Source organism: Sesamum indicum, linkage group LG9 (genome assembly GCF_000512975.1).
Source record: "Sesamum indicum cultivar Zhongzhi No. 13 linkage group LG9, S_indicum_v1.0, whole genome shotgun sequence".
Classification (NCBI taxonomy): domain Eukaryota; kingdom Viridiplantae; phylum Streptophyta; class Magnoliopsida; order Lamiales; family Pedaliaceae; genus Sesamum; species Sesamum indicum.
In genome coordinates, this window is record NC_026153.1 from 2,612,121 (window position 1) to 2,626,067 (window position 13,947).

The window sequence follows — 13,947 nt, forward strand, 5'->3', positions numbered from 1 at the left end:
TAGTTTAGAAGGAAGGAAGCAACTAAGTAGTGTACGAGTTATCCAGCGGAATCTTGTGTATGTTGTGGGCTTGCCACTGAATTTTGCAGATGAGGATGTAATTACCTCCCTTTTCTTTTGCTCATACCATCCCCCATCTCTCTTCTTGTCTTATTACTGTTGGTTTTGGTTGAGCAGCTCCTTCAGCGCAGAGAGTACTTTGGTCAGTATGGAAAGGTGCTGAAGGTGTCGATATCACGAACAGCGACTGGTGCTATACAACATTTTGCAAATAGTACATGCAGTGTGTAGGTTCCAATTTTCTGAGTGCAAATGTTATATTATGATATTAGATAATGTGTGTAGGATTTAATGAATATTTACTTGAATGATTCTGTGGATGCTCATCTTGCCTAATTTGTTTACAATTTCCCTTTATGCGGGAGGAATCAGAGCTAGTGGTGCAGGATAATTGCAGAATGTGATTTTATCGAATCCCAAGCTCCTGCGGAAGTGAACATGCCTGATTGTTTTTAGTTTGCTTATGTACTAGTACTACATAGAATTTTACGTCATTTATGACTAACTCGCCTTAGGGAGATCAACAATGTCTTCTGGCCTGTGTCGTTATATATTGATGATTAAGATTGCTTACATGTTATATTTATTACATCATCAAGTGCATCTGTTATACCAAGATTCTTGTGCAAAGTGTCTTGTTTATGTGTGACATATCTTATTCAGTTTGGTTTTCTTTTATTTTTTTCTACATATTGTTGTTTACTTGTTTCGCGTTGGTTGTTTCGAACTAGATATATAACATATTCAAAGGAGGAGGACGCAGTACGGTGTATTCAGTTGGTACATGGATTTGTTCTGGATGGTAGATCTTTGAAGTGAGTTGTTTGTATTTCTGTTCTTTGACCTCTTTCTATGATATCGAATGGTTTTTGAAAACCCCTGTTGCAGGGCGTGCTTTGGGACTACAAAATACTGTCATGCATGGCTGAGAAACATGGTACGGTTTTTATACCTTTTACGAATCAAATTTTGAATAGAATCTCACATTGATTATAAGTTTGTCAATAGTTCACAAGCTCTGGTGATGCACCCACTGGGTGGTGCATGCATAGTGTCTCCTAATGAAGGGTTTAAATTTTTGGTCCAGCCGTGCAGCAACCCAGATTGTCTATATTTACATGAGATTGGCTCACAAGAGGATAGTTTTACTAAGGATGAAATAATATCTGCTTACACAAGGTATTTATATCAGGATGCATTCAGCTAAACTATTTTCCTGTTACTTCATTTTTCACTTTATGTTAACTTGCATATGTTGACACTGCTGCTTCTAGTTTGGTTAAACTTGTGAGTGTTGAAATTCTCTTTTCTTAGACAGACCAAAATCATGTCTTCAGAGATGACTTCTATAACGTATAGTTCTGCACTCGTGTTGCTCTCCTGGAAGTCAAATTGGTTACCTGTTCATTCTTAAGCAGATAGACTGTAACTACGGACCTTATTTCTTTAATTCCTGTGTACCCTAAAGCTGTGGCATGTACTGGTTGAGCTAGAAAAGAATGGCCCTTACTCTCATTGCCAATTCGATCAACTTATTCATAAATCATCCTTGGTGTTTCCTCCACGAAGTTTTGTGTCCAATCTGGTATTTCAAAGTAAATGTTTCATTATCCTCATATATATATATATATTACCTGCACTATCATGCCTTTTCCAGTAATTGCCATTATGTTGTTAGCTACATAGTTTGAGTCTTGAGGATTGGATTGTATGTAGGAAAGTTTTGTGTACGTTCTTTTTTCTTTTCTTGTCTTTTTTCTTTCTTTCTTTCCTTCCATCTTTTCTTGCCTTTTCTTTATGGTGGTGAGGGCAGGGGGTGGGGGAAGTGGGGCTTCCACCTTTTAATGTTTTTAGTGCAAGCTTGTCTCTACAGGATTTTTGTGTTCTTTGCTAGGCATCTGACTGTGTGAGGATTAAATTTGCATAGTAATCTCCACTAGAGATCTGTTTTGGCTGATAATCAGTGTACTGGGATCTTATATAGTCGACATATATTTTAGTTGAATCAAGATTATTGTTCTTAGTGCCTGCAATTCTTTGGCTGAAATTGATTGTAAACTGGTTCCCTGTGGTACTGAAACCTTTTATTGCTACTTTATGGTTTGAGATATGCATGTGGGTCAGGATGTGTGGAGCCCAGGCTTTCTAGTGAAATGACTTGAGTTCTGTGTGAGACTCATTTTTCCCTTGAGGTTGATGAAGTAAAATACTTTTTCTGTTGTATTCAAACATAGTAGTCAATGGCGCGCTAAGGCGCGCGCCTTCTCTATGGCGTCGCCATAGCGCGCTCCTGGGCGCCATTTCGGACTGCCCAGGTGCGCCATGGAGAAATCCCGGGCTGCCCAGGCCCATGAGTTAAAACAATAAATTAGGTTAATTAACCCTAAATATAAAAGGAATTTAGGGTTTACAAAAGGAATTTTAGCAAATTAAGAAGTTTGCATGCATGGGTAACTTTCATTCTTGAGTCTTATTTATTCAGTTCTCTCTTCTCCTCTTTCAACGCATTTTCTTCTCAATTCTTCTCTTTTTCTTTCTTCCATAGTATCTGCCACTGCTGTTCACTGGTATGACCTTTTTTTCTAAATTTATGAAGTGTAAATTTTTGGTCTAATTATGTCGATTGAATCTTTGAAATTGATGTGATTTTATTAATCTTTGAGTGTTTTAGTTGTTCTGTTAGTGTTTTCTTTTTGGGATGATTAATTACAATATTTTATTGTATGTTTATGTCTATATTTATTGTAGATTGATAGCATATATTGCCACTTTTTATATTTATACATTAATCTAATCAAAATAATACTAATTATATAAATATATAGATTATTTCTTATATTTGCGCCATCCTTCGAAAAGGCGCGCGCCGCGCCGCGCCGTGCGCCATGGCTCCAGGAGCCCTTGGCGCCATTGTGCGCCGTGCGCCACTGACTACTATGTATTCAAAGTGCTTTTAGTATCTTCTGATGTCTTTCTCGGGCCTAATGTCTGCTCCTGGAAATTGAGTATGATTTTAAAATTGTGGTAATCCTGTTGGAGAATAATTTATACTGCCCAATAATCATTGTCCATGTTTATATTCATACATGATTTTAACTGAGTTGAATAGGTGAAAGCTTTTCTGGTATTTCTGCATTTTTAACCTTGAAGGTGGTGGTTGATGGGTAGTAGTATAATTCCATCATATTTAAATGTTGGAAAGAAAATTACCATTTTATGAAATGGAACATTATCTGTGGAAGTGCAGGGTGTGGCCGGAGGGACTTGTTTGGTTTTGGTATATGTTTATTTTGACCTTATTATTGTTTCTCTAGTATCTGATTCACCTCTATTGTGATTTTAAAGGAGTAGAGTTCAACAAATTACCGGTTCCGCAAATAGTATGCAGCGGCGTTCAGGAAATGTGTTACCTCCTCCTGCAGATGAGTACTGCAATAATAGCTCCACTTCTTCAGGGAGACCTACAACTAAGACTGCTATAAATACAAATGTAAGATTTGTTTCTTATTGTTTTTGCCACCAAAGTCGTCTTTTTCTGAGTAAATTTGCTTGCTGGTTCAGCTGTATTTAATATCCACTTTTACCTTTTTTACTTTTTCTGGCATTTCTTGTCATTATGCTGCATTGAGCTTCATGAAGACTACGTAAATCAGTTCTGCAGTTATGATGATTACTTTTTTTCAGGAAACTATATCTGTTGTCTTAGCTGATGTAGTGGATGATTGTGACAGTTGACAATGCATTGCTTGATATACCATATTTGAATTGTTCCTGTGGTAATTGTGACTGAAATGTCAATTACTGCTGAAAAACTTGATTCTTTCCTCCCTGCTCACGCTTACTCCTTTTAGCAGAGTTCAGCAACCAGTGGTAGAGTCTCTCCACCAAACAGTAGCTCTGGCAGGTCTGCTGCTCTTCCAGCCGGAGCCTCATGGTACCCCATGCTTCTGCTGTATTTCGTCCTAACATTATTTTTCAACTCTTTCTGAGGATCCGATTGTCTTGACCAGGGGTACTCGTTCATCCAATAATCAGCCTTTGCCAACAAGTATACCGTGTTCCAGTGGACCACTTTGTGAGAAACCTGACACATGTAATGGTATAGTGGCAAATTCGAAGGCAGTTTCAAATGCAAGTCAAGTTTCTTTGTCGCAGAGTGATGCTGAAAAGAATGTAGTTCCTAATTCAGACAGCACCATTTGCGAAGAAAAAAGTAAAATGGAAAATATTGAACATGTAAAAAAGGAATCAAATATGGATGGAAGAATTACTGGTTGTGGCAGTTCCGTGGAATCTTTACGTGTGGTCGACTTGCCTTTCACTAAGCCTCACAGCCCACCTACAACCAAGCCACCACCAAATATTTCTAATGTAGTTGATTCGTCTGTATCTTCTAGTGGACCTGCATCAGATAAAGATTCTATTGATGTCACAGATGGAAACTTTGACAATGTTTGCTCTAGTGTTTTATCAATGAGCATTCATGAAAACCAACAGTTAGGGAATGGCTATGTTGAGCACATTAGAGAACCACCGATTTGTCAGAGATCTGGAAATGCTGCAAGTACAACTGAGAGGGTATCCGATGCAACTGTCCACTCTGAATATAGATTTGCAGTGCCATCTGAAGTAACAGAAGTCAACTTGCATGAAATCGAAGATGATTTGTTATCTTTTGATAACCAAAGGATTAAGGATCCTGAGATTGCTACCAATAGAGTACCAGATTTTTCTCATGCATTGAATTTATCAAAGCATACTGATATTGATTCTCCTCATTCTAGTAATGTTGATGGGTTAGTCAGTATAGATTTGGGAAGGCAGGTTGTAGATAGAAATAGCAATCTGATGGTTTCAACCTCTAATTTTTCTAGTGGGCATCCTAAGAATATACTCAATAATGCTGAGGCTAATGATGACGAATATTCTAATTTGCTTCCAAGTAAAGAGAAAAGGTCTCTACTTGGGAGATATGAAGGTATAGCAGACAATGGTACTGTTGATATTGGGGAGAGCAGCATAATATCAAATATTTTGTCAATGGACTTTGACTCATGGGATGAGTCTTTAACTTCACCTCAGAACCTGGCTAAGTTGTTAGGTGAAACTGAGAAACAGAAAGGGTCTTTTGGTGTGCCGGTCTCTCGGAAGATTCAGAATAGCAGCCAATCAAGATTTTCATTTGCTAGAGAGGAGGAACCTATAAACCAAGTGTCTGATTTTGGACAGTCTATTAATTACTATGAAGAGGCCTTTAAGCCGCACCGACTTGGCCATGATTTCTCTGGCACCAACAACTTGCATCTTGAGAAGTTTGTCAATGGTTTACCTGTTTTAAGTGGCACAGAATCGGATCTTTTTGCCGGCAGTCATTCTCATATCTCTTCAAACAAGCTTTCTGGTTAGTTTTCACTAACTTCAAATTTGTTGAATATTTTATCGTTTTATTTGGAGTCCTAGACTGTGTGACCTTTATCATGAATTTGTTGGTTATTTGTAATTTGTAAGCGGCTGAGGCTGTTCACAAGTTAGTTTTTCATTGATCCGAATACAGAGTACTAATGGAACTAAGTCGTATTTCTGTTGAAACTTATTCCTGGGAAGAGAACAATGCACTTGGGAATGTCTCTCGAGATATTGCACTGATTAGCTTATTTGATTCACTATTTTGTTTCCTTGTAACTTGTGCTTGTATCCTCAACTTATTGACATGCATTTCTGTTGTTTTGACATTTTTTCTTGAAGTGACAAATTTGTTCTCCAGAGGCAGTGTACTTTAAAGTTACTCTAGCCCCTTTAGTGTCATTAATATCTGAACATGTCAATTTCTTTCCTTTACGAGCTGTTATTTGTTTTTCATCTCGCTCAAGCTCTCTTTTCGAATGTCTTCAAACAGTTTCAAGATCTCAGATATCTGCCCCTCCAGGATTTTCAGTGCCTAGTAGGGTGCCACCTCCAGGCTTTAGGTCTCATGAGAGGACAGAACAGATTATGGAATCGCTATCTGGTTAGTCATTCTGAGCAAATTTAAGGTTTATGTTTTAATTCAAAATACACTTGTCTCGTTGATAATTAATTTTATTTTTTATTTGCAGGAAATCATATCCTTGATGGTGCTTCTTTATTAAGAAATCAGTATCAGACACCCTCAAGTGGTAATAATTTTGGAAATGGTGATATTGAGTTTATGGATCCGGCAATTCTGGCTGTTGGCAAAGGGACACTTCCAGGTGGCATCAACACCCCAAGCCTAGACATAAGATCTAGTTTTTCTCCGCAATTGAGTACATATGCAGATGCAAGATTCCAATCGTTGGTACAAAGATCTTTTCCTCCACATCAAGACCAAAGATTTACCAACCTTGGGGACAGTTTTTCCAACCTTCGTGATGCTTATCGAATTCCTTCTAGGATTATGGAGCAAACTCTATCCAATAATCTCTCTGCATTTTCTCAGTTCAACCCCCCTCAGTTTAGGAATGGAATAATTTCAAATGGGCAATGGGATGGATGGACTGAGGCCCAGAGTGGGAATAACTTGGGTGTGGCAGAGCTGCTCAGAACTGAGCGATTGGGATATAATAAGTTCTACAGTGGTTATGAAGATTCCAAGATCCGAATGCCCAGTTCAGGCAATATATACAATGGGACATACGGGATTTAATTTTAAAGACTCTTATTCTGCTTGGTTTGTGACGATATCAGTGTGAAATAGGATGGTGATCTGCGACTCTTAACAAACCAGCATTAAGGGTTCGAACGAAGGCGCTCAATTTACTCAATAACTGGTTACTGTATCCACTTTACAGCAATGATGCCAAAAGATTTTGGAGAAGTTTCCCATTAAGGGATGCATTGTGATTCGTCTGGATGGGCCCACTTTCAGGTTGGTAGAGGATCAAACCTTCTCAAATGGGGACTCCAGAAGCCAACAGGTAAATTTTGGCTGGGGTTTTTCTTTATATGTGATGAATGTTACTGAATATCAATAGCAAGTTGGACTGTTAATCTTGATTCTTATATTAATGGGCAAAGAAGGGGTGGGGAGAAAAGAGAGTGAAGAAGACAGGAGAAGAATCATTTGCCCGTTCTGAGGTACTAGTAGTTGTTCACCTTGTTGAAAAAGTAAGAAAAAAGAGAAGAAACAGTTTGAGCTTATTGTACTATTATACTCTCTCCTTGATGTCATCTTATTAGCATCTCTCATCTGCGCTTTCCGCCCATTCTTGAGTTGAAAATATGGAATGGTCTGATATATGTCGTGAGAAATCTCATAGGTTTCAGTAATGTTTTTGCAGGTGAAAGGATGTTGAAGCTAAGGCTGAGGCTCGATCTAAGGCTGGCGAAAGGATGATTTGCATGGCAGTCCATCAACTTCGGAGTTGTTTTTCTCAGTGGGAGAGGAGGATGACGAGATAACTGATTCCGGACTGGGTGATGGGAGTTTACTAGTCTCTGCTCATGTTAGAGTTGGAGGGAGAGAGAATAGCAAGAATGATCAAAATTTGTTACATTTGTAGAGAAAATGTGGGTGTTGAAAAGAACCCCCTGCCCCTCCTCTTTCCATTAATGATCAACACCAAATGGTTGGTTCTGAGGAGCACTACACCAATTACTAACTCGCAGTCATAAAAAGACGGTTGAATTTTTCAAAACCATGATATGTACGAAAGGAATTGGTAGTGTAAGAAGCAAACTGAATGGCCGTTAAGTGCAGTTTCCATTCAACTCTTGAAATTAAATTTGCACCCAACCATTAAAGCAAGAATATTTTTGTATCTATTGGGTGTCAGAATATTGAATGATTTAAATTATGTCACGTCACGCATTGTGCACCCACCCCACTGCCTTACTGAAAATATTTTCGGGAGATGCACTTCGAATTATATATTTCAACTTAACAATTCATTTGGTATTTTATTTTATATACTCATTATTTCCATAGTTAAAAAAACATTTATTCTATTAGTATAGTGAAATGCAAGATGAGCACTTATTCGGAATAATTATTACCACTACAAGAATATGTAAAAATCATTACTTCATGTGACAGACGTACATTCTTATAACTTCACCAATAATAACTTTGATGTTGTCAACTCATGTCTCCCAACACTCATTTTTCTTTCCATTTTGGTCAATAAAACATTACTCTCCTCTGTTTTGACATTTATTATTATATGTGATGTTAAAAAAAGACCAGACAAGAATGATCAAAGTGGTTCCTTTTTTCTTCCATCATGATTTGTTCCGACCAATAATTTAATGCCTTCAAACAAAATTCTACTTAGTCAGCCTCTAATTCTTACCCTCAATTATTTGGTTGACTATTTCTATTCGTACTTTCGGGTCGGGTCATAATATTTTTCAAATAATTTAAAAGTCAACATTGTATGAAAACTTGTATTTGAATAGGTCGATGTTACTAATTCAGTCAAAAAGGTAATCTGAAATACGGTTGTCAACACGCATTTTGGGCACGTTCTTAATGAATTATTAGGCTAAGTATATTATTTTATCAAAACCCCTTGAGACTTGTACCAAAAGTATCTTTTTCCCACTCTCATTTATAAAAAGATTAGAAAAGAGGAAAAAGGGTAACAGAGACATAAAGATGGTAAGAAAGAGAAAAGAAGGAAGAAATGAAGAAAAGAATGAAAGTCTTAATGAGGGAGAGGGAAAAAGAAACAGTAAAGACAGCACCAAAAATTACGTTTATACTCAAAAAAAAAAATTTAACCAAAATCAATCGCATATTTAAATAAATTGGGACTCAAGATGAAGTAGTTTGTCTGGTCTGTATATATATATATATGTGTGTGTGTGTGTTATTTTAAGGTTTCAAAGATGGAAAAACATGGTACCGCACAAATTGGTGTGCAGCAAATGTTTGACCAATGTGAGTGAATTTGGTATAATAATGGAGTAGCATTGATTGAAAGGTAAGAGTAAGAGGCGGGATAGAACCATTTGTGGCAGACAATTATTGATTTGACGGTACATGGCTACCGAATCTCCCCATAAACAGTAACCTAAGATTCGATGCGGCTAAATGGAAAAGGACCTCACCAACCACGTGGCATTTCCTTTACCAATCACCTCTCTATACTTCATATCCCATTGTTTCTACTACGTATTAATACCCACTTTAGACAATCATCTCTTGTCCTTGTTGAAAAGCATATATACGAATTTTCTTCATTCCTTTAAAAGAAAAACAAAAATTCTTTTATAGTATCATCCTCATACCTTATATAGCACATAAAACCCACAAAAAGTTGGCTGGAATTAGTGGGTTCTTGCCAATGAACCAATTTTAAGGATTGACAAAAACTTTGATTACATAATAAGAAGAATCCTTGTACATGAAAAGGCAGTACTAAGCTAAAATTGCTCTCTATGTATATCAATCTCCATGCTATCCATCAAAAAGAATAACCCGAAAAGTTATTGACTTTTAAAAAAAAATGATTCGCTATTTCTACATGCATATCCACATTTAACCTAGAACAACAGATCAAGACGGCGGGGAGTACAGCTTCATCTGAGAGTAATTAGGACAAGTATTTGGCGATGTACTAGGATAAGATGAGACGCGGAGTGGAATTAAAGAAGCAGAATCGAAGGGAACAGTCTTAGCCAGTGACGAGAATCCTGATGATGCTGCAGCACACAATGTTGTTGCATTCGGGGTAACACGAGCCTGTCCGTGCATTTTCCACGCCCAGTTCGCCGCTTCTTGTGGTGAAATGGAAGCAGTTCTTTCGGCAGATGATGTTTCCTGCAATATTGTCCAAAAAATCTCGTACATCATAGAAATTCTACTTTCAGACATGCAAGTCCGTTTAGTGTACCATGATCATAATATGCCTGTTGTCTCTGCTCATTTTATATGGATAAATGTAGTGATGCCCCCTCGGATATTATCAAATGAGAGAAACCGTCTTTGTTATTTTTAAATTATTACTTCGACACACCACGTCCATCATGTTTTTACATCATCAACAGGATGCATTAGTACAGCACAGCCCCTAACAATAACTTGATACCACTGTTTAATAGAATTGGAAGTTGCTAGAACAAAATAACCGGCATATTACCTCATAGATGGGAACAAATTTAGGATTTAAGCCAGTCCACAACATAGGATGCTCCGATGTTACTGGTAGTCCATTAAGTGGTCGATTACCTACAATTGTCGTGGCAGAACTTTCCGCATGTAGCTGCACAAACAGATTGAATCATCAACACATAATATCGATTCTCGCAAGAAGCTGACAGATTTGGCAGAAACATGGTGGAAGCAAAGTACATCAACGTAATACACGCAAGATAAACATTAGATTTGGACACTTGTGGTTCAATTCTATGTTTCAGCTTTACCTTGGATGTTCTTGTGTGTTGAACGTCATGAGTATTGAACACTAAAGAACCCAACCGTCCACTCTCCTCCGGTGGAGATGTTGAAATCCCCAAATTCAGATCAAGATCATGTTGGCTACCTGCTTTAATATATATATCTCATCATGAAATTTGAGCTACCTTTTTTAATCAAACGCACAAAACATTACCCAAAATATTATGTAGTAAGATACCATTAAAAAAAAAAAAACATTACCTCCTTTACAAGGTTTCGATCGGGTCTCCACATTGTACGTGCTCGGATTAAAATTCGTGAAAGCTTCACTCCCATTACATTTGATGGCCGCCTTGTCATAAGCCCTAAATTTGGAGAAAATCAAAAGGGACAGAGAGAGAGAGAGAGAGAGAGAGGAGTTGGATGACACGAATCGAGGTTTTGAGATATTTCACAGGGTAATAAATTTCAGTATCAGGGAAATTTGTGAAAATTCATGATCATTACGACCTTGCAGCTTCTACTTCAGTGTCGAATAGCCCAAGATATATATACCTGCAGTGCAAGCATCGCAATCCCCACTATGAACATACAATCCCAGATTATTTCTCGGCATAATTTACACACAGAGAAATCTTAGTATTATTGTTCATTCGATGATTACATATTTTCCCAACGACCTATATTTGTATAACAGTTTTTACCAATGTAAACACATACAAATAACAAAATCACAGTACACTACTCGAAATATGACCTTTTGTCAATGGTCAATAGTAATTAACTACGGTTGTCCAACGATTATTGATCGTTGTTTCAGCAGGCGATGGTAAAATATCAGCTATAACTAAAAAGTCATGGCATGTATTGGGTCATAACTAAGAACCATGTCAAATGTTGATTAACCATGGTCGATAGCTTACGTTTCTACATTAATTGGGTTTTTGTAGGTTTATAACATTGATTTATAATAACTTTTAAACCGTATTTTATTGCAATATAGGGAATAATCTATTACGCTGTAGGGACTTAGAACCAGAGCAAAATCATAGTACCAAAACAAAACAATGTGAAATGATGTCTAGTTTCTTACTTCTTGCCAAGAAGCTGGCCCATCCGAGCTTCCCAACGGCCGCATTTGTGGAGCGTGACTCCTCTATATTTAGAAGTCCCTCTTGAGAATCCAGTGCTCTGCCGACGCAGTAACTGCACAAATTCCTCCTTGGACAGATTCATAATCTGACAAAATGCAACTTATGTGAACATACATACGCTCTCAACACTACTTGATTGTTGCCTTAGAAGAAACAACATTAGAACCAAAACGAGGAACCAACATAGTAATAGCAGAAACGTTTTGCCAACACAAATTGTCCAAAACCTTTCTCACCTGTTTCATATCCTCCTCGTAGTCGCTGATGTTGAAGTTAATATCGGCATCGACACCCCGGAATTTGATTGCAGCTCTGTCATAAGCTCTGATGCCAGGACAGAATCATACCATCAAATCAGATGCTAAAAGAAGTAGAAACACAAACAAGGCAAAATGATCAAAAGAATTAAATTCAGAGGAATTTACCTGGCAGCAGCAAGAGCAGTATCAAATCCACCTGAACAAGAACAAATACCAGAACCCATCAATTATTTACCAAAAATAGAAAGAAAAGAGACAACATGATCCCAAATATGGAAAGTAAACCTCGTATTCTTACCCAAATAAACTTGTTTCCCACAGTCCCTGGAACAAAGATCAAATCACGACATACACATTAATTAAAGAAAATTCAAGAAACATATAGTCAAGTAATATAAATATAGTTGAATTGAAGGGAAAAATTACACACACGCACATATATATATATATATGTATATATAGGATTATAGAAATGCAAATTACCATATATGGGACTCCCATCTGCCGGTCCGTCTATAGAAAGTAACTCCTCTGTACTGAGAACTCCGGGACCTGGGCCCGCGCCGGCTTTTCCTCGCTTGTACTTGCTGCTGTTGTTGTACCGCCATTCCCGGTATGGAGTGTTGGCGGAGTCCCTGATCGACCGGGGGATCCGCCGTTTCATTTTGCCGCCTACCACGGATCAACTCGCCGAGTCGGCTCACGGGGAAAAGCTCCCGGGTCACCAATCCCGAATGGGTCGAAGTCAACCCAAGATCATCAGGGTCATGGTTCCCTAGTACTGGATCATCAGTCCGAGTACTGTTGAGGATGTCGAAGTTGAAGGTGAAGGCGGAGGCGCGTGGGGAGGACGCGTCGTCGTTGCTGGAGCTAACATTTTCTGCCTCGCCGTTCACCACCGAGGAAAGGGACGTGGCCGGAGACTGCCCCTCCAAGGTATTCGGCTCCCCGATGCAATCTACGGTGAGATTGAGATCAAACATCTCTGTATAGCGGGGAGCCTCTATCAAAGTTGTAGTCCTCTCAAAGGGCTGCTAAGTAGTATATATGCAGAAAATTAGGAAAGGAGGAGGTGGGAACACAACATTGGGAGAAAAGGGTCTTCAAAATTACACAGTAATGGAGAAAGAAGTGATGATCAGAGGCGATCCAGTTCTTGGGAGTTGAAGCATATATATACATACATACACAGCTCTTCAACTATATACATCCCCAATTCTTGGGCTTGAGAATATAAATAGATATAATGAGTTGCAGGGGAGGTGGTGGCATTGTGATTGTGAGGAGGAATCATCTTAAATAATAATAATAATCATGGAAGAGTACTGTGGTGATGAGTGATGCCGTTGGCAAGAGGGGGAGAGAGAGAGACAGAAATCAAAAGTAAGTTTACTACTTTTGGGGATAGTATTATAATAATAGTGTGGAAAATTTTAGGTCAGGTTGATTTAATTAGATTTTTTATTTAATTATATAATAAGTGTAATATTTTTATTACATAATTAATATATAAATAAATTTAAATTAATCCAATCAAAATTTAGTGACAGTAGAAAGTGAAGGGTGAATGCGAAGATGGGGACGTTTGAAGGAAGAAATAAAGAATATATTTGGGTCACTCCCCATTTTCTACACTATATTTTAACAATCTCGACTTTACTTTGGTTGTCTTTGCCACAACCGGACACTCCCGTTGCCGGTTGCTCTTTGATTATGTCGACAATTTCTTTCTTTCTTTTTTTTTATTCAGCTTTTCTTTTTGTTGATTATTTCATGTTTTATTATGATAGTATATATATGACGGTATGCAACGAATATTACATCCCAGTCAAATTAGATTTACTGCTGACACCAAACATTCTACTATCTCTCTCTTTCTCACAATTTCATGATTTCAGCCCACTTAATTTTTTATTTTAAATTTTATTATATTTTTTATTTTATTTAAAAATATTGTACATGTAATGTGTGTGTATATATATATATATTAAATGTAATAAAATGTGGAGTAAATTTTGAAATAAGAACAATCCAATTGGTTACTCTTTTCAAATTTAAATAAAAAAAAAAACGTAAAAAAACGTTGTATTTCTTGAAATTAAATTCACGATATTTA

At 37.5% G+C, this 13,947-nt stretch overlaps 2 protein-coding genes across 4 annotated transcripts; one reads left to right on the top strand and one right to left on the bottom strand.

Moving 5' to 3' along the window:
• Positions 4-7,840, top strand: LOC105170344 (the record flags this gene model as incomplete). Of its 2 annotated transcripts, XM_020696659.1 has the most annotated exon segments (12): positions 4-97; positions 178-287; positions 792-875; positions 949-997; positions 1,148-1,239; positions 3,406-3,550; positions 3,915-3,994; positions 4,071-5,461; positions 5,957-6,067; positions 6,156-6,995; positions 7,099-7,155; positions 7,359-7,840. In XM_020696659.1, coding segments are annotated over 10 exon segments (2,725 nt in total), but the record flags the coding sequence as incomplete, so codon positions are not given.
• On the bottom strand, positions 9,321-13,154 carry LOC105170345 (ethylene-responsive transcription factor RAP2-7-like). Of its 2 annotated transcripts, XM_020696524.1 has the most exons (10): positions 12,315-13,154; positions 12,130-12,155; positions 11,997-12,027; positions 11,808-11,895; positions 11,511-11,656; positions 10,928-10,972; positions 10,679-10,782; positions 10,444-10,562; positions 10,161-10,283; positions 9,321-9,841 (listed from the first exon to the last, which is right to left on the bottom strand). In XM_020696524.1, the coding sequence occupies exons 1-10, from the start codon at positions 12,812-12,814 to the stop codon at positions 9,578-9,580; spliced, it is 1,446 nt and encodes a 481-aa protein (XP_020552183.1). In that variant the 5' UTR covers positions 12,815-13,154; the 3' UTR covers positions 9,321-9,577. The 2 variants fall into 2 exon arrangements, with proteins under 2 accessions (XP_020552183.1, XP_011089376.1); XM_011091074.2 differs by lacking the exon at positions 10,928-10,972 and having other exon boundaries at positions 12,315-13,150.

Excerpts from the sequence above, each read along its gene's own strand:
- LOC105170345 (XM_020696524.1), bottom strand. The coding sequence starts at position 12,814 with ATGTTTGATCTCAATCTCACCGTAGATTGCATCGGGGAGCCGAATACC. Across the intron at positions 12,156-12,314 it reads AGATGGGAGTCCCATATATG|GGACTGTGGGAAACAAGTTT; the intron begins GTAATTTGCATT and ends TCTTTGTTCCAG. Across the intron at positions 10,284-10,443 it reads AACACACAAGAACATCCAAG|CTACATGCGGAAAGTTCTGC; the intron begins GTAAAGCTGAAA and ends CTGTTTGTGCAG.